This window comes from Equus quagga, chromosome 9, assembly GCF_021613505.1.
Source record: "Equus quagga isolate Etosha38 chromosome 9, UCLA_HA_Equagga_1.0, whole genome shotgun sequence".
Taxonomy (NCBI): Eukaryota; Metazoa; Chordata; class Mammalia; order Perissodactyla; family Equidae; genus Equus; species Equus quagga.
The window spans coordinates 92967251-92993260 of record NC_060275.1 but is presented as its reverse complement, the minus strand read 5'-3'; the positions used below and the strand labels follow the sequence as shown (position 1 = coordinate 92993260).

Below are 26010 nucleotides of genomic sequence, written 5' to 3'. Positions count from 1 at the left end.
AAACAGCACACAGCACTTATTTTCTAAGGAAGAGTAAAAAACCCCAAATTCTTTTGCCATATTTTAGCAAGAGAGTACAAAGTACATTTCCATCCTTTAAGGAGAAATCACCTAATAATCCAGTGAGGCAGGATATGATTGATTGAACCTTGCTTTATCAATTTAAACTCTACTGTACAGGTTCACATTTAACATTTCACGTTGCTAAAATTTTCATGGATGACTTTTTAAAAATCTTAAGGTGCTTCCAATTAGGTTGTTTTTTTCTTTCTAATGTGGCCCTCTTGTAAGTGAAGCACTTTGAAACAGTTTCCTAAGCTATAAAATATCATATATTTGTAGAAAATTAATAGGAATGAATCCTTGGCTGTAAGAACCAGGAAAAAATCCTGTGCTGTGAAACAACTGGATGCGGAGCTGAGAGCTGGTTGAGAAATGGGGGAAGGAGTAAGGATCCTATCTCTGTTTCTTTTTTTCCCCTTCTAGCTTCTTTTAATATTTTCTTTTTATCACTATTTTTCACCAATTTAATGATTGGGTTTGTTGGTGTGGTTTTCTTCATGTTTATTCTGCTTGGGGTTCGTTGAGCTTCCTGAATTTGTGGGTTTGTAGTTTTTGTCAAATTTTCAGAATTTTTTCCAAATATTTCTTCTACTCCCCCACCCTATCTCAAAAGCCAGTCACATGTTTGTCCCACTGGTAGTCACTGACAGTTCATTTTTTCCAGACTTTTTTCTCTCTGAGCTTTATTTTGTATTCATTTCTACTTCTGTGTCTTCAAGCTCACTGATCATTTCCTTTGCACAGTCAAATATGTTATTAATACCATCCAGTGTATTTTTAATTTCAGATATTATATTTTTTATCTGTAGAATTTGGGTCTTTTTCTATCTTTCATCTCTCTTTTCATTATGTGCATGTTTTTCTCCATCTCCTTGAACAAAGGGAATATATTTGGAGTACCTAAATGAACATCTTTGTTTATTCTCTCATCTGTGTCAGTTTTGTGTTTATTTCTATTGATTGATATTTCTTCTGACTATGGGCCATATATTATGGCTTTTTTGCATGGCCTAGTCACTTTATATTGGATGCCAGATATTATGAAGTTTACATTGTTGGGTGCTCAGTTCTGTATAACTTTGAATATTGTTGAGCATGCAGTGATGTTACTTGGAATCCGTTTTATCCTTTCAAGGTCACATCAAGATGTGTAAGCGTGAGTCCAGAGTAGCCTCTAGTGTAGGGCTAACCTGGCCCCACCACTAAGGCAGTAGCCTGTTGCGGGCTCCTCTACCCAGTACCTTGTGTATTAGGAGGTCCTTCTGCTCTGCCTAGTGGGAAAAGGAACTATACCCAGCCCTGTGTGAGTCTCAGGAATTGTTCAGCTTATTCCTTTCCTGTGGTTCTTTCTCCAGCTTCTGATGTTTTCCACACACACAAACATCCACAGATAGGCTCTCAGGCAAGACTTGAGGAGATTTCCCTGCAGATCTCTAGGGCTCCCTCTTTCTCTCAGTGCATCTTGAGTATTCTGCCCTGAAGATTTCAGCCATTTTGGCATCCCTCAACTCCAGATCTGTCTTCTCAACTGTGCAAGACCACCAGGCTCTATTTGGATGCCTCTCCTGGCACTGCAGCCTGGAAAGTCCCTCCAGGCTGGAACAATGGTAGGACTCCTCATTTGCTTTCCTTATTTCAGGAATCTATCGTTTTTGCCTGTTGTCTAATGTCTGAAAAGTCATGTTCCATATGTGTTGTCCATTTTTCTTGTTGTTTAAGGCAGGAGGGTAATTCTGAACTTTGTTGCTCCATCATGTCCCAAAGCATAAATCTTACCTATGTTCCTCATCTCTCTGTTATCCCACAGAGTGGTACTTATCCTCCACAGATGAGCTGCTGGGCAAGGGTCTCCTCCTAAACAGTGCGAAAGCGCTTACATGCAAAGCCTGAGCCCAAAGCTGTACCTTAGCTTCTTCTAGGTCTTCTCCCTCACAGGTTTCCACATGGCCAGCATCTCCCACCTCAGCACTCCTTTGTTCCAAATGAAAAGAAAACTCAGTCCTCACCTCTGTGGGCTGCATCCCCTTACAGGCCACCCAAGGCCATTCCAACCTTCTCTCAAAGCACAGGTGATCCTTGGAAGGAAACAGGCATAGAGTATATGCCAGAATCAAGTTAGGCAAGCCAATGGCTCTTGGCAGTGGGCAGTACTGAGAGTAGGTTGTCACTCTGGAAGATGTTAAAGGAGCAATACCTGAGAACAAAACGCTTATGTATATGAAGTGCTTGCCATGTATAAAAATTAAGCTGGCAAGACACATTCTTTGAACCCAATGAGTTTATTACCGATGTTCAACAGCAGATACGATTGGCAACACCCAAGGGAATGGACTAAATGCCAAATGTGTAGTATAAACAAGTCAGATTGGTGTTCAGAGGAGAGATCAAGGAGGGCCTCCCAGAGGAGGGGTGATCTGAATGAGATTTAGGTTGACATGGATAGTCAGGAAGCCACCTCAGGTAGGAGGGAGGATGTGAGCAAAAAAGCGAAAGTAGTAAATGGTTCTTAGTGGAGAATGATATGACAGATTAAAGTTTTGAGAAAATGGATATAGTTGTATGGTATAAGCTGAAACAAATAAGAGAGAGATTGGAAACAAAAACAGCTCCCAGGTTCCTGGAGTAGCCTGTGACAGAGGTAATGAGGCTCTACACCAGCGAGGCAGCAGTGGGAATGGAAGGAAGGGTGAGATGGGAGCGGCATGCCTAATGGGCATCGAGGGACTTGGTAATTGGTGTCAGATACGGGCTGAGAAAGAGGGATGTCATTAAAATGTAAGCCACTGAGCTACTGAGTCAGTCAGTCACTCAACAAAGTCAGTCACTCACTCAACAACATGCACCAGCACCACACTAGGCTCTGAGAACAGAGAGCAGCACAAACAGGACATTTGGGATGTGAGCTAGTGTTATGGGCACAGAGCCCTCCAAAATGTTGCTATGCAAGCAGAATCTAAGGCAGTGACCTCCAAGCTTCATCACATTCTCCAGCAGTTAAAACAGCTAGTCCCCTCAATGTGTGGATTTTCATTTATAAATCATACATGTGTACTACTGCACTAATACATATATACATTATCAAATTTTTAAAAATAAAAATTACAAAAGAATGAGACCAAAATACATGTGAATAGAAGTTCTAGTATTTTCTCCTGCATCCCCGTGGTTTCTGCGCCCTGCTTTGGAGAGCACTGCTTCAGAGACCTGAACAAGATGTGCTCAATCTCTGTGGCTTTTAGAGGAACAATTACATCTCACCGTAATACTTTAATGATTTTCATTTTTATTTTTCGTATAGGCTGGTCTGTGGTTTAAGGGAGATGAAGATGTAAAAATTCCAGAAAATCCGCTTGAACCCCTGCCATTCAATAGGCAGGAGCATCTTATAGAGGTATTTACTGAGTTCTTTTGAAAGTTTGGTACTATCACACTGATCAATTTCTTTGTCTTTTCTGTCACTTGTGTAATTTGTTTTAGATTCCACCCCACCCCCCCGGTTCTTTTGCTTTATCCTCAAAACACAGACTTTAATATTTGCTAAGGCAGCAGCATGGAGGAGTTCTAGGGGTGGAGGCAGGGGCCAAAATCTTAGGTAGAGGCCCTCAGTTAACTCTCTGTGTGGTCTTGGGCAATTTCCATACCCTCTCTGGGTTTCTCTTCGTTCATCTGTCAAAGAAGCTAAGATATAAGTCAACATATTTGTCTCCAAATGTCCTTCCAATTCTAAAAGCTTAGGATAAGAACTGTCATTTTACCTATATAGGTTTTTGTTCATTCCCCTTTGATTTTGACTAACTTGTGCAACATACCAAGGGTTTGCATACAATATTGCCCATAACCTGTCAGATGATTATTATTATAAACAATATTATCATTATTAATATTAATATTAGCCTCTAACCCTGAGGCCACAATAGAAAGTAAGACCTTAAAATCCGAACCACTCTGACTTCAGTGTAATTGTTTAAAATATAAAAATATACCTAACACAGCCAAATTCAATAAGATATGAGGAACGTTGGATGGTAGATTTAGACATCACAGCAAACTGTGTATATCAATCCTTCAATTTCCAGCCAGCCATTAGTTCAATTGCAGTACAAAATTGAACATGACTCCAATTACAGCCTTAAAATGAGCAATTCCCTTCAATTGGACACATATTTTTTGAATGCCTCTGCTAGATGCTAGCAGGTGAGAAAAAGGGGTCAGGGAATTACCAAAAGGGTCCAAGATGCGAGGCTGGCAGTTGTAGGGGTAGTTTTTTGTTTCAGTTGTTGTTGTTTTTTTAATGTGAAACTGGAGGACTGAGATCACTTCTCCTGAGGAGCTTTTGGAAGGCCCTCTCTATATGATTTTGTGAACAAATCTGCCAACAACATAAACAGATTCTTCATTACTTGGAAGAAACTTTCAGTCTGAATTTGATGCCAAGTAAAAAGCACTTTCCTTTCCAGCCTGAAGTTTTGAGAAATGTCAGTCTAGGGCGGAGGCTTTTAGTTGCTCCCCCAGCAGCTAAAGCCAGAAGGTGGAGGGTGCTGGTCAGCCTGAGGACTTCGAGGCTGTGAAACAGGAAAAGGCCTTTGGGTACAGAGGAAGGTGTGGCTCCCACGTGCCACTGCCCCAATTGCTGGAAAGTGACATGGAGGAAAGAAACAAAGTTGGGGGCAGAGGCAGGACCATGAAGCCTGAGAAAGAGTGTTGTTATGGGGGAAAGGATGGCTGACTGATGTGTGTATGTATTTTTGTGAGCAAGCAAGCATACGTGCGTGCGTCCGCCTGTGTGTGTGTGTGATATCGAGAGGACAGAAGGGAATGGTGTCTTCCATCCCTCACTGCCTCAGGGACTGGATGCTCAGTATTACATAAATCTCAGTGCTCTTAAACTGGGATTAAAAGCACAAATTCCACTGCTTACAAGCTGTGAGGTCTTCCATGAAGCTAGCTGACTTCTCTGTGCTGTGGTTTATTTTAATCTCTTTCTGGTGGGGTTGTTGTGCGGCATGAGTTCCTACACGTGGTACTCTTAGAGCAGTGATTGGCACATAGTAAGCCCTACGTAAGTGTTAGCTAAGCAGAAGCTAACCATGCTAACTTTCCATGGTTAAACAGTAGTTAATGGTTAGCATGCTAAAGAAAAGTGCTCAAAGAGAAAACATAAAACAACAAAGCAAGTTTACTTCTTTGGCTGTAATTAGAATAGGAAAGACCAAATCAGGAAACAAAATGCCCCCCTGAAGGGGGAGGGCAGAGGGTCAGGAGCCCTGGGCTCTTCCCCCAGTTCTGTCATGACTCACTGTAGGACCTTGAGCAGGTCCCTCCACCTCCTGGGGTCTCTGTATCTTCTTAAGAAGAGGGTTTGGGCTACAATCTAGGGTCCCACCCACCTCCCCTGCTTTGTCATCTGTGCTCTCCATGATCCAGGGCCTGCCTCTGAGTTACGCCCTGCAGGGGCTTCTGGAGACAGGCCATTACCACAGTCCATGGGCTTGGATGACCACAGAGTCCCAGACACTGGATGAAAGGTCCAGCTGCATCCAAAAGGGAACCCCACCACATGTCTGTGTTGCAATCAATCATTGTCCCCTGACAGTGACAATGTACTTCCTTATAACTGAGAGGTTCAACAGGCCGTGTCCTGGCTCCACAGCTTTCCACACTCAAGACCAAGAGCAGCTAGTTCAGTATTTTAAAAATCCTTAGGAATTTCCTGAGAAAAGGCAATTGAATTTTACTGTATTTAGATTTACAGGTGTTGTCTTGATCTCTTCTCCACAGCTTCTGTCCATGCGAAATCCTTCCATTACTTTGGGCTATTAATATTTTTGAAGCCAGGCTCATGATTTGAAATACTAGCTATTTGCTAATGAATCCTAAATGTCTAATTTCCACACCAAATCTAGACTCCTAGATACAACTGCTTATTTGACATCTCCACTTGAATATTCTAGTAGAGTCTCAAACTTGCCATATCCAAAACTGTGTACCCGATCTCCCATCCCTGCCACCCCACTGCTCCCATCTTCACCTAAAGCCCTCTCCGTCTCAGCCAGTGGAAACTCTGTTCTTTCAGTTGCTCAGGCCAAAACCCTAGGAGTCATCTCCATTTTTTCTCTTTTTTTCAAAGCCCACATCTAATCCCTTAGGAAATCTTGGTAGTTCCACCTTCAAAATATATCCAGGATCAGACCGCCTCTTCCAAGCCCCAGTGCTGTCACTGGAACAAGCCACAGTGCACTTCACCTGGATGACCGCAACAGCCTCACCACAGGTCTCCCTGTTTCTCCCTTGTCTTAGCTCAGATTACAGGCAGGTCATGGCAGCCTCCACTCAAACCCTCCCACAGCTCTGAGTTTCATTCAAAGGAAAAGCCAAAGTCCTTAAGCGGTCAACCTGGCCTTGCATCTCCTGACCCTTTTCCCTCTCTCACCTCATCTCCTGCTGTTCTGCCCTGGCCCACTCTGCCTCAGCCACCCTGGCCTGCTCCTATTGATCAAATGTGCAAGGTGTGCTTGCACCTTAGGACACTGGCCTCAGCAGTTCCCTCTGCCTGTAATGCTCTTGCCCTGGATGACCTACTAGCTAGCTTGCTGCCCTCCTCCAAATCTTTGTTCGAATTTCACCTTCTCAGTTCTGCAATCTGCCCCCTCCCCACTCTTCACTCCCAATCCCCCTTTCCTTAACCTGTTTCCTGTATTTTAAAATCACTATCTAATTTACTTAATTTATTTTATTTATTCTTTATTGCCTATCTTCCTCCTCTAGAAAGTGAGCTCCTCAAGAGCAGGCATCTTTATCTCTTTCCTAGTGAATACATTTTAAGCACCTAGAACAGTGCATGCCTAGCACATCATAGGTGCTCAGTAAGTGTTTGTCAATACCTGTGTATTATCTCACAGTTCTGTAAGTCAGAAGTCCAGGTCTGACTCAGATGGGTCCTCTGCAAAGGGTCTCACAGGGGTGAAATCAAAGTGTCAGATGAAGGTGCAACCTCATCTGTGGCCAATTCCAAGATTGGCTTCCAAGATGGGTTGCTGGCAGAATTCGGATCTGTGCAGTTGTAGGATTGAGGCCTTCAGCTCTGAGAGGCTACTAGTTGTTCCCTGCCACATGGTCCCTCCACAACTTGTTTCTTCATGGCCAGCAGAAGAGCATCTCTCTGACTTCAAATCTCTCCCTGAAGGCCTGGGTCCTTTTTTAAATGGCTCACCTGATTAGTTCAGGATCCCTTTTGATTAACTTAAAATCAACTGATTAAGGACCTTAACTGTATCTGCAAAATCCCTTTATCTCTGCTATACAAGGCAACCTACTCATGGGAATGACTTTCCCGTCAAGTTCATAAGTCCCACCTGCACTCAGGGGAAGGGGATTATACAAGACATGTACACCAGAGGGTGGGAGCCTTTGAAGCCTTCTTAGAATTGTGCCTACTACAGTATTTTAAACAATCTTAAGAACATAGCAAACCTGACATTTCTGAATGTCCAATCCATTGATTTAAAATCAAGCCTGTGCAGGGGCCAGCCCAGTAGTGCAGCAGTTAAGTTCACACGTTCCACTTTGGTAGCCCAGGGTTTGCCAGTTCGGATCCCAGGTACAGACCTACGCACCACTTATCAAGCCATGCTGCGGCAGGTGTCCCACGTATAAAGTAGAGTAAGACAGGCACAGATGTGCCATCTCAGGGCCAGTCTTCCTCAGCAAAAAGAGGAGGATTGGTGGCAGATGTTAGCTCAAGGCTAATCTTCCTCCAAAAAAAAAAAAAAAAAATCAAGCCTGTGTAATTACAGAAAGAGTCCACATATGAACTGATTTTATTTTTGCACATCTTCCATCAATATATAATATTCAGCTTCTTTTTTAGTGGAAATAATGATGTCCTGCACCTGTATAGCATTTATAAGAGCAGTTCAGTGGGAACAATACTAAAGTTCAGCTCTTCATGTGAAAGAAATGGAAGATATGCACCCAAGGACCATGCCACAGTGATTGGTTAGTGTCAGTCTCCATTCTCTCCCTATCCTGCTGGAAGTCCCTGAAGCACCTCAAAGGCAGGTGGGAAGATGGAGAAAATACAAGGTCCTGAAGGAAGCCTGCCAGCTGGATCATGACTCCTGAAAAATCAAAGGATGCCTTGCTGTCAGAGTGTTCTTGAGCATCTCAGCCTAGCTCTGTGCCTGGCTTGTAGCAGACACTCATAAATGTTTGATAAAAGGGTGACTGAATAGATAAACTTGAAGATCCCATTGACCCCTAAGATTCTTTTCTGCTTTGTAGCATAACCAACTTTATGCATTTTCCTATCAAAGTTATTTTTATTTAAATTTTTATTTGATTTGTGAAATATCAGAAATTTATTTTTCCAACTGTTATCTTCATATCTGTCTAGGTAAATTTGTTCATAGTTGTGACGATTGTTGGTAATAGAGAATAACATGGTATCTCTGGATCCAGGCTCTTGCGTCTTAAGGTGTAGGCCAGGACCAGCAAAATTGGAATCACCGAGGAGCTTGCTAAACATGCAGAACTTACCTGCTGCAGAACCATCTATTTAATCAGAATCTATGTTTTGAAAAGATTCTGCAGGTCACTGAATGCACATATTGGAGAAGAGCTGGTCAAGGAAACCAGCCACTTCCCCAAACAGGGGCATGTAGGCACTTAGGTGCTTAGATGTGGACTGTGTGTCCCAGGGTTTGAGCCTCCACTTTGCCAGACCCAGGAGGATATCAGGTTCCCAAGCACTAACCATTCATGCTGCCAAATGCACAAGACACTGCATCCAGAGCTGTCAGCTCAGTCATTCAGAATGAGAGAGACTTGGCGAACAAACTGATATCTAGTGGTTGGTCTACTCTCTCCCTGAGTGTGAGTACACACTGGAAGAAGTCATGTGATGGTCAATAGATTAAGTATAACATCCAGAGCAATGTGGGCCAGTTAAAGGGTTTTAATGGCTAGAGTCCCAGTGGCTTTGGGCATCATCCCCTTCCCCTCTTGCCACTCCTCACAGAGAGGGATGTACCAGAAACTTCATATTTAGGAGTCAGGGCCCAGTTTGTGGGAATGGTGCTAAGGATAGACAGATGTGTCCTCACTCCAGTGGCTCCCTTTTCCTACTTAACATGTAGTCCCCACAACCTTTAATTAGTGCATTATTTCATAAATGCTATTGATAACGATTAGCATACAATTTTCTTTAATATTAGAATTTTGAGCCCTATTTTTCCCATTTTTTTTTTAAATTTTACTTAGCATGCTCTTCAGTTAATACCATTCATTATACGTTAGTTTACTAATTCGGTCCTTAGAAAGTGACCTTATTCCAAAGCTTCTGGAGAGATTCTTCCCTTTCTGTCCATCTACCGACTATTGGAGTATTGCATTTTATCTTTGGTTGAAATTCTTTTGTGTGACAGTTTTTCTTTAGGTTATTTGCTGACTATGAGAAGAATCCGCCCCAGCTTGACTACACACAGATGCTGCTTTATTTTGCTTGCCATCCGGACGCTGTGGAAGGGGTCTACAGGGCCCTCAGTGTGGCCATTGGGACTCATGTCTTCCAACCAATTGAAACTCCTAATCTTATTACAGAAAAGGTAATTATGTTCCAGAAATGGACTAGCATTGGGGTCTGGACGGGGATGCCAGAAGATCCTAAACTTCTAACAACAGAGACTCTCTTTTTTTGATCTCTATATTTTCCCATGTACCTAACATAATGCTTTACACATTCTAAGTCTTCAATAAGGCCTTACTCAATTGGATTGAGAACTGAGGACCCAATATCCAAAGAATGCTTTTGTAGTAAAACCAGAATTTGCTCAGAGTTTCTTGGTAGAGTCAAAGTTTGCTCTATAAAAGGCAGCCGTTATTTTGCACGAAGTGCTGATCCTGATGAAGCAAAAAGAGCTGAGTATCAACCCAATCTATTTGTCATACTATGTGGAAATTCTACGTAAAGTAAGTTCAGGCCTCAGACACCTCCCACATATATGTGACACTTGACAGTGTTAAAGGCCAAAGCCTGGCCACCTGAAATTCACAGGCACTCTGTATCTCCTGCATCCAAGGACAAAAATGCTTAATATCTAATAAAACCTCACATCCCCCTTGAGATTTCTAAGGGGTTGATATTCCCTGGCTTTTTCAGGTAGAAAAGCTCAGAATAGGGTAGTAACTAATGTACTTCTCAGATGCCCATTGGAGTGACTTTTTAGTCTTCCCCTGACCTTTTGGGGACAGAGTTGTGACCCTCATGATGGAATGCCTTTTTCTGTTCTTCCTTTGTGGACGTAGAGGAAAGAGGGGTGCTGCCCACTCCAAACTCATCAGATGTCCTAGCCACACTTCTTTTTCTTTCACACATGTCTGTCAAAGTAAAGTATTCTGGGTATTCTGAAAAAAAAAAATGGGAAGTTCCTATGACAGCTTTCATTCTGGGAAGCAATAGAACTAGAACTGTTACCATAACAACAGACAGCTGCATGGGTGGGTAGCAGCCAGGCCAGCTGGCACTGCAAGGTCTTGCATCCCTTTTGTCCCTGAACCGCTCATTCTCCATAAGCTAGTGCCTCCACCCAGGAGGCAGCTCCCCTGAAGTGCTTCTCTCAAGAGCTCTTTTAAAGTCCAAAGACACTGCACAAGACCTGACCCAGGATCACTGCACAACAGAGGTGAAACTGGGGTAGAGGGCGAGAGATGGAGTGCGTGTCTGTCACTCTAGCCTGTTCCTGGCTTGGGGTGAACCCTAGGAGCTTTTGAAATACAAGATCCAAACACCTCCCTCATTCTTGCCTACCCCTTGACCTCGCCATCCTGCTTCCAATTATGTGGCTCCACTTCTGTACCCTTTCCAACTGTGTTCTAGTTTCCTGGGCAACCTCATCCAGAAAGCCATAATGAGTCTGCTCAGAAATAACACCTCCAACAGATCCATATTCCCTCCCAAGACATTTAATCAGATCTCTGCTTTTGCTTTCCGCATAAACAACTGGAAATCTCCCCGATGTTTTACTTTTCCTTACACTATTTCAGCAACTCTGCACTGAACACTGTGTTATTCAATATGACACAGACCTTCTGTTTAAATCCACGGCGTCTCAGGCGATTTAAAAGAAGCTCAAGAGTAAAGCATTCGTGAGTCGTGCACTAGTCCTACTGAAGCTTTCAATAAGTTGACATTTGGGTAAATGGTTCATTCTGGCCTGTGTGGTGTGGGGCCATGATGTTGCAATTCAGTAAATTGTGAGCTTGAATCTCCCACATTTTGAAAGTCTTGTTACAACATCTTAGCAGAGTGTTTGAAGCCCTGGTATTCGAAACATAAATGTTTATTCTAATCTGCACTTTGGCGCTTTGCGCACATTAGTCCCAAGGATTGACCTTCTGTTCTGCCTCTGAGATGTGGGACTGAACTGATTGAATGGTAGAAATGCATGGTGAGACACCATTCCCGAGACACATTTATTGGGAGTCCTTGTGGGCTGCCTCTGAGAGTTAGCCAAATGTGACATAGTGTTTGCTAGAGCCACCATCTGTCCCACTTCTTAGATGATAATGTGACTCACACAGAGTTTTGATGCCCCTAATAACTGCTCATTTAGAAGCACTGGCTTTTCTCCAACGTGGCATCCCTGGTCTTGTTCATACACCCATATTCAAAATCGTCGTCTTTCAGAGATGTCTGTTGGAGAGGGCCCCCTTCCGTTGCACACCCTGCCGTCCCGCCAGGATGCTGAGCCAGGATCCTTTGTTCCCCATCTCAGCCTCCCACCCCTCCCTCCCCTCCCACTGAGCCACTAAGTCTATTCTGTCCCACCTCCTAGAGAACAAAATTAGCAAAAGTTTTAAAAGCATCCTCTGACATTATTAAGTTAAGGATTCTTCAATCTAGAATTTCAAATGTTTAAATTGTTAGGTTTTGGCTAAAATTAAAAATTCATTTATCCCATTATGATTATATCAGGCCTTTGAGAAGTTAGTCCATCTCTACTTATGGAAATAGTGCAGAGAGACCAGGTTCCTTCTCTGTTTAATTTTGGTATCACCTGCTCATACGACCTGACTAGTCTTTTGCTCACGCACAGGTTCTGTCTTTATCTTGGCCACACAGCATCTGTGCTGCATTCATTCATCCTTCACTCACTCAGCAAGACGTTTTACGTCTTGACTCTGTTCATTTTACTATGCTAAACGTTCTGTTGCCCTGGGAAATTATTGACAGGTAGCCAGTGTGGTGATCTCCAAGCTTCCTAGGTGGAGACACAAAGGCCAGCTTCACATTTCTGCCATAGCATTTCAGTTGTTTAAAATGGAGATGAGGGGGCTGGCCCAGTAGCATAGTGGTTAAGTTTATGCACTCTGCTTCGGCAGCTCGGGGTTCGTGGATTCAGATCCCGGGCAGGGACCTACACACTGCTTATCAAGCCATGCTGTCTCAGTGTCCCATATACGAAAAATAGAGGAAGATTGGCACAGATGTTAGCTCAGGGCCAATATTCCTAACCGAGAAAAAAGGAGAGGAGGCTGAATAGATAGATGGATAGATAGATAGATATACTTAATTCCTAAAACTTAACCTGATAGAGCCTTCTCTCTGTCTCTCTCTCTCTCTCTGTCTCTTTCTTTCCAAGATTAGATTAAACTCCCAATTTATGAAAGGAGAGAAACCTACTAAGGTGAGGTGACCACACAGAGCTAAAGCAAATGCAGCCTGTTCATTACACTACCAACAGTCTCTACAAATCCCTTCTAGGGACTGATGACTACCAGGGCCTTAATTTTGTGCTGTGCCATAATCCTTTTATATATGGGAATTACATAACTATTTGGAAAGCATTTGCATGATCTAGGCACTAAGTGCTTCTACTGAATTGAATATTTACAGACATTGGCACTCTCTTATCTTAAGCCTAAATTAGTATTTTTCTTTCCTTGAGATAAAAGAATTAACAGTCAGATGTTCTCTGATGTTTGGCCAGTCAACATTCCAAAAATGCCCATTATTCTGTGGCAAATCATCAAATATTGATTACCTCATCATCAGAAACACACACAGACCTATGCACACATATATACACATTTATTATAGTAAATATAAGAAATACAAATCTATTGGAGAGAATTTGGAAAGTACAAAACAAAGTGAAAAAGTAATCACTGTTCCACTTACCAGAGGTAACAATTGGTAACTCATTAATGTATCTGTTTCTTTTTTTTCACATGTTAAGTATAGATATATAAGAAAATGAATGTTAGTGTATTTATTATTGTGTTCTGTTTTCTTTATACACTTATTCTGTGAGTGTTTTCTCATGTCACTAGGTATTCTTCTAAACCATAATTTTCATGGCAGTATAGTATTCCATCACAGAAATATACTGTAATTTATCTCACCATTCCCCCAGTTTCAGAATCATAGGTTTTCAGTTTTTGCTGTAAGTAATACTAAATGAATGTACAAAAGTCTTCATGCACATGTATATTTCTTTAGAATCAATTCCTAGATCTATAATTACTGGGTCAAAACTAGGGATGTTTTTCAGACTTTTGATACCTAAGAAATTACTTCAGAAGCAATGCACTCTGTACCATACTCAAAATACCAGTGCCTGAGTTCATGGCTCTTGGCCAAGTTGCAAAGAGCAGCAATAAGATCCCAACCTGACTTTCTATATTCAGTTGGTTTTCTCTTTTGCCTTCTGAGTGTTTAGTCAGGTTTAACCTCCAGTAGCCAAATAAGTGTTCCCAAAGTACTCAGAATCTATCAAGCTTGAGAAATTAACTTGCCATAACCTCTCGACTGCAGTCAGTTTCAAAAGAAAATCCTGTTAAAAATCTACGCTCACATGTAGAATTCTGACACTGGTGACACTAATTCATTCCAGTGTCCATTTCCTGAGGGATACACTCTACCCTGCAGTGTAGTCAGCTGAAACATACAGAGATGAATAAGACACACCCCACACTGGTGAACTACAAGCAGAATTGGTCTAGGATTTTGACATGATTTCCAGTGCAGCTAGCATATTCTCTTCTAGACTTTGTTTAGCTAGTCTGTGGTAGGCATTATTATTCCATTGCATAAAAAGTGTGTGATAAAATTGGTGTTTTCTAAATGTCTCTATTACTGGAAAGACTTCAGTCAGACTTCATGTTCTCTTCATTTCATGGTATAGACCTCCTTCCTTACTGATATGAGTCCAATTGCGGAATCTCCTGAACCTGAGGAAAATGTTATAAGTGAGGAAAGAGAAGTAAGAGAGGAAAAGGGAGAAGAGATCCCTGAAAATGCAAACACTGAAAAGATTTCCATGGAAACACTACTCAGAGTGTTCCGAGGAGGAAATGAAGCACAGGACCCTAACAGATTTTCCAGCCAGCTAAAGATGGAGAACATTTATGCAGAGGTTGGTGAGCTTATTTCATAAAGGGAAACCTGTACAAAAGAAAAATTGCCCTCAATTTTTAACATATTTTCATGGAATTGCTCTCAAAATATATCATTGTATAGAAATTATGGCAAATTACTTTATTAAGTAAAACCGTTTTTTAACATCTGCAAGACTGTGAAGTTAATTAACCTTATTTTTTCTTCTTTAAAGAACTTCATAAAAGTATTTCAGGACCTAGATGCCAAGAATCTGGAGGCAATTGAAGTTGCTGTTCTTTTGAAACATCCTTTTATTCAAGACCTGATTTCAAGTTATTCAGACTATAGAATTCCTGTGAGTATTAACCAAAGGTGTCCTAATTCAGTTGAGCTCAGGTTTAGGGCATGGTGGGACATCTCTAATGTGGACCAGCAGAGAAGGGGAAGAAGCTGAACTTGGCCAGAACAGGGTCGGGGAAGCTAAGTTGGTAATAGCATCAGGCAGAAAGACCAGCCCACAACACCCAAATGGCAGCCAGGTCAGGCATAGTAACAGTAGCTATCAGTACTATGGATAGTACTGCCAGTGCTGTGGAGCTGCTTCATCAGGACTGTGGGGCTACCTTGCGTCTACAACAGAAGGCTGGAGGTAGGTGATAGTTAAAGTTGAGTGGTTGTCAATATTAGTATTGTGGATCATTCCAGCCATCTAATGACTCTAGCCTATGATTTGAAAGTATGGAGAATAGAATACGCCCTTGCCAAAGAGAACTAAGGAGTCCATGATACCCAGCCAAGTGCCGAGGTATTCATTGTGCTCTAATCATGATATACATTATCTACGCAGTGCATACAATGACAATGCATACTCAAGATTGGGTGCCAGTTCCATCAGGGAAACAGTATGCAAGATGGGGAAACTGAGGACAAAACTCATAGAGACTGGACCAACCCAGCAAAAGAAAGGAAAGAAGAAAGGAAGAGCTGCACCTCAGAGCTCACATAGTAACCAAGCAGGTCTCAACCACATGTGCCGAATGTGCATCCTCCATGGCAAGTCCCAGGTCTCCCACAGCAAGGGCTAGGGAAGGCAGAGGCTGACCCCTTTCAGAGCATGGCAAGTTGCTACAACCCTCCCACATACTGGTTCGATAGCATGAAGTCTCCCTATTTGGCTCCTGCTAGATGTTTATTAAAGTATAAAGGATTTGCTGAGTTTAAGATAAAAGGGCTTTGACTTTGACAAAATGAAGGTAGTCTAAGATGCATTTCTCCTGACTTCTCAATGATAACCACTTATCTAGACTTAAATATTGTTGTCCTTAAATTTATTTGTTCTAAATTGCTTATCCTTTTTTAAAAAATATAAATTGTCTTACCTATGTTGGTAATAATTGAAATTGATTTCTAACAAGCTCGCAGACACTAAGCTCCTCCCATAGTGAAGTGTGACGATAGCATTTAAGAACACAGGCTCTGGAATCAGAAAGTCATGAGACTGGATCTCAGGTCTACCACACATTAGATACCTGACTTTCTCTTGATCCTGACTTTCTCATCTGTTGAATGGGGATAACAGCCCTTCCTATTCAAAGGGTTGCAGTGAGGATTAAATGAGATTGTGCGTATAAAGCACTTGGCGTGGTATCTGACACATGGTAAGTACTACAGAAATGATGGCTGTTATGATTACTGTTCAATACTGAGCATTTACTCCTGAGGCTGCTAATGTAGGATTCCACGGGAGATGGAAGAGTAAGTACTAAACTCAGTTGCTGCTCTCAAGCAATCCACTTGTTTGCAAGAGAATTTTTACATCAGGAATCACAAGAGCGTGATATAAGGTAAACCACCCAAATACAAAATTACAGAAATTCAAAACATCGGAATTTTTTTTCTAGAAGTGGTCTTGAAAGATGGCCAGTGTTTTGAACAGTGTCGGGAGAGAAGAGGAGGACTGCATGGATTTTCCTGTTGGAGTGGAGAGGGGAGCATCCTAGGTGAAAGGAGAGGCCTGGGCAAAGGCGTGGAAGCAAGACTGCATGGGAGGAGCGGGAGCCCATGGGTCAAAGAGCAGTGGGTGAAGGTTTAGAGTCATTTAGTGGGTGAAGGTCCCGTCGATTCATATGATCAGGACAGATTGCAAAGAACCCAGAAGTCACATGGAGAAATTTGGTTTCGATCTGAAAAGCGAAGGAAACTGGATAGGCTTCTAAGCGGGAGCATTATGCAATATTAATTTCTTCATCCCTAAGTATTTGTCTCTTAACCATGTCATATCATTATGTCTCTACATTTAACAAAATTCTTCTTTAAATTTTTTATGTCTCTATTTAAACAGGTCCCAAATACTTGGAAACACAGTTGGCAGTTATTCCAAGTTGTTGCACTCAGACATTCCACAACACTTACCATTCGCATGGAAACTGATATGTTACATGTCCCTTTTCAGCATCTTATATTTCATGCTTTGATTCTTGAAGATCAGCTTTCTTCCCCACTTTGGATGAGGAGGGTATAAGTCAGTGTGACCCTAGAATTAGTGAGGAGAGAGCACATCAGAACGAGACAAAGGGGTGGAGAGAGGCGGGTGAATCAGTGTCACAAGCAGCATGGGGGAGAGTCACCAGCTGTGGGACCCTCCCCACTTCTGCTTTCCTCTCAGCAAATGGCATTCTGCGTAAGGTGGGTTCCAGAGGCCCAGGGCTTTGGACTGCATTTTACACTACACGTTCTATTCCATGTTTCAGGGAACAGCCCTTTTATTTTGAAGCAGCAAAACAATTTTTAAATTCCCTTAGGATTATGTATAATAGCATTTATCTTATTCTACCGAGAACAAGTAGGAGTATAAATTGATGCCACCATTAATTCCTCCCGTAATGGGAGGAAAGCTCCCTACAAAGTCAGGACGATTTGGGAACATCCTTACACTGGCCAGAATGACTAAATATGATTCATTTGCAGAGAAGATTCTATCTGGCATTTTCCTGAGAAAAGAAAACAGCCAACAGATGACTGCCTTCGAGAATCAGCCCCCTGAGGAGGTGTTCTGACTCCCAGGGAAGACTGGAGTCCACGGGGCTCCTTTTAATTTGGGTATTTCCCTCATTTTGGAAGGAGTATCGTCAGCTTGGAGTGTACCTCAGCTGGAGTGCTGCTGGCATTTTGGACAGCACGGTTCCTCTTTGAGCGGACTATCTCTAGTCTGGCAGGATGTGCAACATTCTCGACCGCTACTCATTATGTTCCAGGAGCACCTTGATATATTGGCCACCAAAACTACCTCTGCACATTCCTCAAATCTTCCCTGGTGCACAGGACCCCTCTGGCTGAGAGCCACTCAACTGGAGGGTGTCTGACCTCCAATGAGCCAGTCTCGCGGTACCCGACGCTCTAATAGCAGAAAGAGTTAGTTTGTCTGTCAGTCCGTCCATCCATTTTTCCGTTCCTTTGTTGGTAGAGTGTTCCTATTGAGTAGGCTTCTTCAACTCTTGCTCTCCTCTCCTTTCACATCTCCTGCCTGTCATTCCCCTAAGGAATCTAACGAGAGCACAGTGGACCACCATAATCAGGACTCATCCATATGATAGTGAATCAAGGAGAGTTGAGCCTATACCCTGAAAAGCTTAAATTCTGATGTTCTAAATGAAAGAGGTTCCCTTTCCAGTAAGGGACTCTATTCTCATTTTCACTAAGCAAAAAAAGAAAAGAAAGTAAGGGAAAGAAAAAAAAATCTCTGAAGACTCAGTTACCATCACACTCGTCCTGTCATCATTTTTTGCTCCAGATATCCATGTACAAGAAAATAGACCACATTTTAAAATGAACTTTAACCACAGTGCTGTTATTTGAAGATCTTTCAAGATAAAGTAGAGCAAAAGCTAGAGTGTGGTTTTTCAGGTTAAAATGCTGTTTGCTGTTACAAACAGCGGGAGTGAAGGTTGTTGCCTAACACTCGGTGTTTACAAGGTTCATGTTTGGAAGCAGCAACATTTTAAAATACGCATTTGAAAAAACCAAGTACGTGTAATTATTTTGATATGTTTTATTTTTGCTCCTATGGGAGGTGACCTGGCTTTGTGGTTAGGAGAGCCAGCTCTGGAGCCAGACTGATTGGTTCACACCCACAAACTGTGTGACCTTGGGCAAGTGACCTCATGGTGCCTTGGTTTCCCCATCTGTGAAATAGGGTTGATGATCACACACACCTCATTGTTTCTTGTATGTATTAAACATCTTCATACATATAAAGTGCTCCACTCAGTGCTTGGCAGATAGAAAGCACTCAATACATGTTAGACATTATTATTATTATTACTGGTCTGTTGGTAGTTGTAGCACACAGGAAATATTTCGGAGCCCTGTGAAATTATATGTAGATGGATTAATATGCTGGCCTTTCATCTCCTGACTTCAGTGTCTGCTCTTTGGAAAGACAGAAGGCTTTTGCTGGTACAGTGCCTTGATGACAAAGGTTCACACTGAGGTCCCAGGAAGCCCCATGTGTCAATATCTATGTGGAAGATCCAGAGTTTGTGTTGGGTTTTATAGTTATTCAATTAAAGTCAGTTATTTAACTTCTGCTTTCATAGATCTCATACAAAGATGTTATTTTCAAGTAATGATCCTAAATTTTATTGAGAAAATGCTGAGGTTAAACGTAACAAGATCAGTGAGGATACTGTAACTGGGTTGTTAGTAAAGTCAATTAATTTCCTCTGACAAATATATTTACAAATATAAGTGAACACACGATTTTTCTATACCAACCAAACAAATGTAGTTTCTTCTAATGAACACGCACTGAATTAATGTAAATTTCTTTTAGCAAACCTGTAAATCAAGCATATAACCTTAAAATTAAGGTTTCCATTCACTAAAGCTTTTAGTGTTAAAGTCAGAATGTCGCAGAAGAATTTCTTATAAACGAATGAGTCAGGACAAAATACCTATAAATATAAATATAAGGAACTTTCATCCCATTTGTCTTCAAGGCATCTGACTTTAAAATGTGCTCCAACCTTCTCCTCTATCCTTATAACAAATATGATGGCTGTTTCAGTGCACCCAGATCAAATATTTCCAGACTCTCTCAGGCTTTTCTCCATTAACTGCTACTGACAATTATGGCCCCTGATTTCAGCTATAAACTTAGCCAAGGCTGGTTTAAATATCTGGAGCTTATAATTTTCCCCATGCTATAGAGTATCAGATAATCACAGGTCAGATCATTAAATAATCCCCAAATTAACATGCAATAGTCAGCATTAGTTACTGTAGATACAGTGTACTACTCAAAGAAGACATGTTATTAAGAATTGTCATGGGTAGGACCACAAAGGTCAATGGTGAGCAGCTGTTCTTTTTCCCTTAGTTTGCACAAGGTTGACCTTTGGCTGTAGATCTATATTTTCAACGAACAAAGTCCCTCAAGAAAATGATTCACTATGATTCCCAGCAGTGACTGATACAAGCAATGTGCATGTCACTTGGCAGGGCTCAGCTCAGATAGTGAACTAACTCGGGTCTTTGTGAGTAAAATGACAACAGTCAAATTGAAATCTTTGGAACTCAGCTCTGAAGGAAAGAAACATATTCTTTTTTTTTTTTTTTTGAGGAAGATTAGCCATGAGCTAACTGCTGCCAATCCTCCACTTTTCGCTGAGGAAGAGTGGCCCTGAGCTAACATCCATGCCCATCTTCCTCTACTTTATACTGGCCCTGAGCTAACATCCATGCCCATCTTCCTCTACTTTGTATGTAGGACGCCTACCACAGCATGGCGTGCCATGCTGTGCCATGTCCACACCCGGGATCCAAATTGGCAAACCCCGGGCTGCCGAAGCAGAATGTGCGCACTTAACCGCAGCGCCCCTGGTCTGGCCCCAAAAGAAACATATTCTTAAAGCCTTTTCCTAAATTTGTGGAAAAAGCCCTAGAAACTGAATAAATATAATTCTACATTTTCACATGTGTTCGTACCCCTTCTACAGTGTAATAAATCTTAAATTTACTTTAAAAATATCTGTGATTTAAAATGTAAGATAGCTGGGTATTTGAAGTGGACAAAAAACAGATCATTCTAACCCTGATATTGAAAAAACATGGGGAAATGAGACAAGCTGCCCCCACCCCCAATAATCTACTGTTCTGACATTCTACAAAGCTGTATATGTGGTTAATTTGGCATTAGAATTTTCCTTTAATAGAAGTGAATGCTGATTTTTTATTCGTTAATAGAGAAATAACCTTTTGGCTTGCCCATTAGGTGCCAGACTCTGTGCAACTGCTTTTACAAATGTTATTTAATCTAATATGACAACTCCATTATTCGATAAGGAAACTGAAGCTCCAAGATCTTTGATATCTTTCCAAGGGTACAACTAGCAAGTTGCAGGGCAGAATTCAAACTAAATAGAGAACAATTTTCTGAAAGAAAAAAATAAAAATAAGAACAACTTACTGTTTAATCACTAGCATAGATTAGATGATCATTAATCCTAAATCATTCATTAATGTTTGTAACTTTTCTTTGAATCTCTTCTCTTAGGATATTAAAATGATTCTCCAAAGGAGTGAGCACGTACAAGGAAGTGATGGAGAGCGATCTCCTTCAAGACTTACAGAGGAAAAGAAATGAAGACAAAAGAGTGTGATTTTTATAACTTGGCAATGAGTCTTCCCAACATCATATGTAAACATAGTCTCTGTCATATATGTTATCATTGTAATTGTAGAAATGACCCCTACCAGGTTATGAGGGGGCACTGAAAAGGGAGCTGCCCTTACCTCAGAGAATAGTCTATAATAAACCTTAAATTACAAAGCAAAAATCCAAAGTGAGAATGAATGCATTTTGAAGTGATTCTGAAAATAGAAGGCACCAGAACAATATGTTCAAAAATAAACAGACACATAAGTCTTGAACAGTCCCTACGGGAAGTACCTACATTAGGCAGACAGAGTGAAAATTCCCCCAGAGCTCCACGTCAGGGCAGTACTGCAGTGGACATTTTCTAATTCTTGCTCTGTGTGCAGGAAAATCCCAAGTTTCATCCCGCTAGCCAAGGAGAAGGCTGCATTATCAATTGCCAGTATGTCATGCTCCTAGCGTCTATTCATGATTCTTGCTTAATAGAATAGAATGTTTCCTGTATAAATAGATGCACTTGCACAATTGTACCTTTTTACTTGTATAAATTAGCGACTCAAATTCAATGATGCTTATCTCAAGGTGTTGTGTGTGTGTGTGTCTTCTGAGTGACAATGTATTCTTGCTGGGCTCCTATGAAACGCCCTCTAAGTCACTTCACTGGCTGCTCCTTCTGAGAATCTCTTGCTGATCGTCCTCTTCTACTCAAACTCTAAATGTTGGAGAGTTTCAACACTCAGCCTTCTCTGTCCACAGTCAATCCCTGGATGAGTCATCTATTTCCATGACTTTGTGGGTATTAAAAAGGCTAATGCTGAAATTTCTATTCCCATCTTCCCTTGAAATCCAAATGTCTATCTTACTGTCCACTAGATTGCCACATGGATGGCTAAAGTCATTGCAAACTCAACATGTCCACAGCCAACAGAGGGAGCCTTCTATAATGCAAGTCAGGTCATGTCACCTCTCTGCTCCCTTTATTGGCATCCTGTCTCACACAGAGTCTAGTCCAAGTCCTCACCTTGACCTTACCCATTGCTACCTCTCTGATCTCATCTCCTGCTATTCTCCTCTGCCCACTCTGTTTAAGTGACAAATTCCCCTTGTTGATCCTCGAACATACTAGGCACCCTCCTGCCTGGGAGCCTTTGCACTTGTTTTCCTCTCTGCCTGGAATGATTTTCCCCAAATATCTGCATGGCTTGACTTCCTTCAGGTCTGTGTTCAAATGACACTTGGTCAGTAAGACCTTCCCTCAACACATAATACAAAATAGAAATAACCCACCACCTCCACACACCTCATCCCCACTTTAATTTTTTTTCCATTGCACTTAACATCTGACAAAGTACATCTTTACTCTTTTGTTTCTTGGACACTCCACTAGGTTGTAAGTTCCATGAAGTCAGAGATTATGTGTGTTTTCTTTTTTTTAATTTTTTTTTTTTTTGAGGAAGATTAGCCCTGAGCTAACATCTGCTGCCAATCCTCCTCTTTTTGCTGAGGAAGACTGGCCCTGAGCTAAAATCCATGCCCATCTTCCTCTACTTTATATGTGGGACGCCTGCCACAGAATGGCTTGACAAGTGGTGCCATGTCCGTACCGGGGATCCAAACCTGCGAACCCGGGGCCGCCAAAGCAGAACGTGGGAACTTAACTGCTGTGCCACTGGGCACAGCCCCTGTGTGTTTTCTTTATTGGTATGCTTTAGAACCTAAGACTAAAGTCATAGCCAGCTTTAAGTTGTGTCGATATATTTGTGTAAAATGTGTGCAAATATCACATTTTAGATTGATCACTAACAATGAGCAATCCAAAGATAATTTCTATTGTTAGTGGGGATTATATTCTACTTCTAGAAAATGACACATTTCCTAAATTTGCTTCTATTTGGCTCCGTTCCCAGAACCTTGTCTTCAAGATGATGGAGGATGGTGACCCAGAATCATGCTTGGGAGATGAAGACGAAACTCTTGCTAGAAATTTCAAAATTTCAACTTAGCTGATTCACATGTAATTCTAGCTATTCTAGAAAAGGAAGTAGAGGAATATCTGAAAATAGAGTTCAAAGAAATCATAATAGGGCACAGCCGGTAAACTCATCCACATGTCATTAAAGATTGAGCAAGACAGGGCAACATTACATTGCAATGGAAAAAAAATAAAAGCAGAAGCAACAGCATTCGTTGCTCTAATGATGTTCTTGCACGATGTTATTACGTAAGGAAATTGCAGAATCTCCTTCCTGAGGCCCAATAAACCCATCTGAACAGTAGGAGACCAACCACTACTCAAAAGGCCTCCCCAGTGCATATTTGCCACCACATCACAAGCTTAATCATCATCAGGACTGAGCAGATCTGGTGACTGGGCAAGACCCAGAGATGTAAGAGGAGCTCTTCCACTGCAGGTTCTGGAGCAGGCGAGGGGTGGAACTTCACGCTGAGGACAGAGACTGCCTGGGGTTTCCCAGAGGAAGGAAGAATGTACTAGAAGCTCATCTCCCTGAGGGCCTCTCAAGTCTTATAATTCTAGTGAATGCTCAGCCATCATCAAATCATTCTGATGCTGCTTTTGCACTGAATGTTACCGTGTCTTCCCACTACTGCTTTTGTGAGATGGATCTGAAATCTCTTATTCTGGTTGCTCTCCTCTGGATATGCTGTCAAGATGCGTTTCTTAATGTCCCAGGATGTCACAGTGATTGGGTGCACGTGCACGTGTGTGCACACACGTGCGCACACACACACACTGTGTGTTTTGAGGAGTCTGTAGTGACCAAAAGAAACTGATGACTTATATTAAACTTACAAATAACTAAAACATCTAAGCTTTTGTTTCACGTGCTTTAGTTAAAACACGTTCCACCTATCCTAACAGTGGCCACTTTTTTAAAAAATTAAAGAACAGGTTTTTACATATAAACCTATTAAAATTCATCCTCCAAATATGTCCTCCTATTTTATTCTGTCATGGTTTTAAAAGAAAATTTATAACCCAATTCCATCACCCAGCACATGTGTATTGTCTGCTTATGTGGTAGCATACCTGTCCTGGTCCCGGGACCCCAGGGGAGGAAGGCGTCTCACTCTCTCTCCTGGGAAACTCCTGGAGCCTCAAGCTGCTTGTTCTTTCCTGTGGAAGCAGCTGTGGTCTCCTGCAAGTCCTTGTCTAATTTAAAACCAAAGAGTTAATCAGATTTTAAATCTCTCAAAGAAGGCTGTACATTTCAGGACTCTGAAGAGTCAACCCAAACACCAATGTTGAAAAGCCAACCCTAAAGAGACAGGCCACCACGTCATATGATAAACAGCTGAGCCCACGACTCTAGCAGGCAGTGGTTCTGAGGTACATTATTGCAGTTGTAGCACGTTAGATTACAAAATTGGGGGATCACTCAGAACTCATTTTAAAATTGTCAAAAAGTAACATGACTGTCTTTCCTATGAAAAGAAAGGGAAGCTGAAGCTATTTTCTATTTAATTATAGCACTAATGGTATCTCAGTAAAGGGATTACCTGGGTAAAAGATGGTAAAGGAAAGCACAATAGTCATTAATCTACAGTACGTGCAAAAAACACCTCCTTTACCACTTCCATTGGTTCCTACACACTCTAAGAGAGGCGAAGCTGGTGAAATGCACTATTTTACCCATACATTTCTTTCTCTTCTCTTTCTTCCCCTGAATAGCTCTCTTCTTCCTTCACACCTGACTCTCAAGCCCACTTATTTCAAGGATCCAGTTTTTCCTCTTTAAAAAAGACTGATGTTTTGGATTAATTCCTGAGAAAAACCTGCAAGGGAGTCACCATTTGTTCTAAATCGTTGGTTACGGAGGTGTCAGCATGGACTGCTTGAAATAGCTACTTCCAGATCATTTCCTGCCGACACAACATTGGCCTCATTGGAAGTTTATGCCATCTATGGCTACCTTCTCCCCATCCTCATCAAACTCACCCACCAAATTGTCATCCTCGTCGATGTCTTCCACGATTTGCACCTTCTCATTTTTCTGCACCAAATATTACCACGTCCTCCAGGTATCGCTTTTGTGAGATGGACCTGAAGTCTCTCCTCCTGTTGCTCACGTCTGGACTTCAATGTGGCATTTTATAGGATTAGTACTGATATCTTCATGATATCCCTGGTAATGAGGGAAACGAATATGGACTGAATGCAAAGACAAGTGAATTTGTAACTGTTGGAGTGACTTTAGCAAACACAGAAGATTCATCATATGAGTTATTCATTCTCTCTCTTCCTCAGTGGACTGTTACTATAGGAGATACTGACCATGTGATGTAAAACATCAAAACCTCACTGAAGAAATGCAGAGGGATATGAAGTCCATGCAAATTATAATCATGGTTGACACAATGTTGGAAGAGATTTGAATTAAATTATGTTTAATGAGAGGGAGAGGACCCAATAACAATGTTAAGATATTAATAATAGGTGAAAATAGATAATAATAGCTAATATTATTGAGGGTTTACTGTGAGTCAGGCACTGCGCTGAGAGCTCTACAGGCGTTATCTCATTTCATTCTCACAACTCTGTGAGGTAGGTACTCCTACAATTGCCATTTACACATAATGAAAATAACTTGCAGAGAGATTATGTAACCTGCCTAGAGTCACACAGCTGGTAAATAATAGACACAGACTAGGAACCCAATATTAACCCCCAAAGCCATTTTCTTACCCAGTTCACTTGACTTGGGTACAAATAACCAATTGTGCAAGCACAGGATGGAGGAAGTACAGCTTAGCAGTGTTTAAAAATAAAAACAAAAGGTTTTATTTAAAGTAAATTGAACCTAATTTGCTGTGTGATGTGGCTGGTAAAGAATCTAGTGTCCTCAGAGCATTAGTGGTACTAAGGGTACTGATTTTCTTCTGACCTGCAGTTGTC

General features: G+C 41.5%; 1 protein-coding gene and 1 long non-coding RNA gene across 4 annotated transcripts in view; one reads left to right on the top strand and one right to left on the bottom strand.

Annotated features, from left to right (window-relative positions):
• The window catches only part of SPEF2 (sperm flagellar 2), a 176448-nt gene extending 153875 nt beyond the window's left edge, over positions 1 to 22573 (top strand). For 2 of the 3 annotated variants that reach the window (XM_046671894.1, XM_046671895.1), the window contains 6 exons: positions 1578 to 1670; positions 3362 to 3454; positions 9486 to 9665; positions 14247 to 14477; positions 14673 to 14795; positions 20994 to 22573. In XM_046671894.1, coding sequence (XP_046527850.1) covers positions 1578 to 1670; positions 3362 to 3454; positions 9486 to 9665; positions 14247 to 14477; positions 14673 to 14795; positions 20994 to 21083 — 810 coding nt within the window. In that variant the 3' untranslated portion in view covers positions 21084 to 22573. The remainder of the gene's footprint in view (positions 1 to 1577; positions 1671 to 3361; positions 3455 to 9485; positions 9666 to 14246; positions 14478 to 14672; positions 14796 to 20993) is intronic. The other variant, XM_046671896.1, reaches the window with a different exon arrangement.
• LOC124244889 (uncharacterized) lies at positions 15977 to 25197 on the bottom strand. Its single transcript, XR_006890136.1, has 3 exons — positions 25054 to 25197; positions 24145 to 24267; positions 15977 to 16973 (listed from the first exon to the last, which is right to left on the bottom strand). It is a non-coding gene; the product is annotated as an uncharacterized LOC124244889 (long non-coding RNA).
• Between the last annotated feature and the right edge of the window lie 813 nt (positions 25198 to 26010).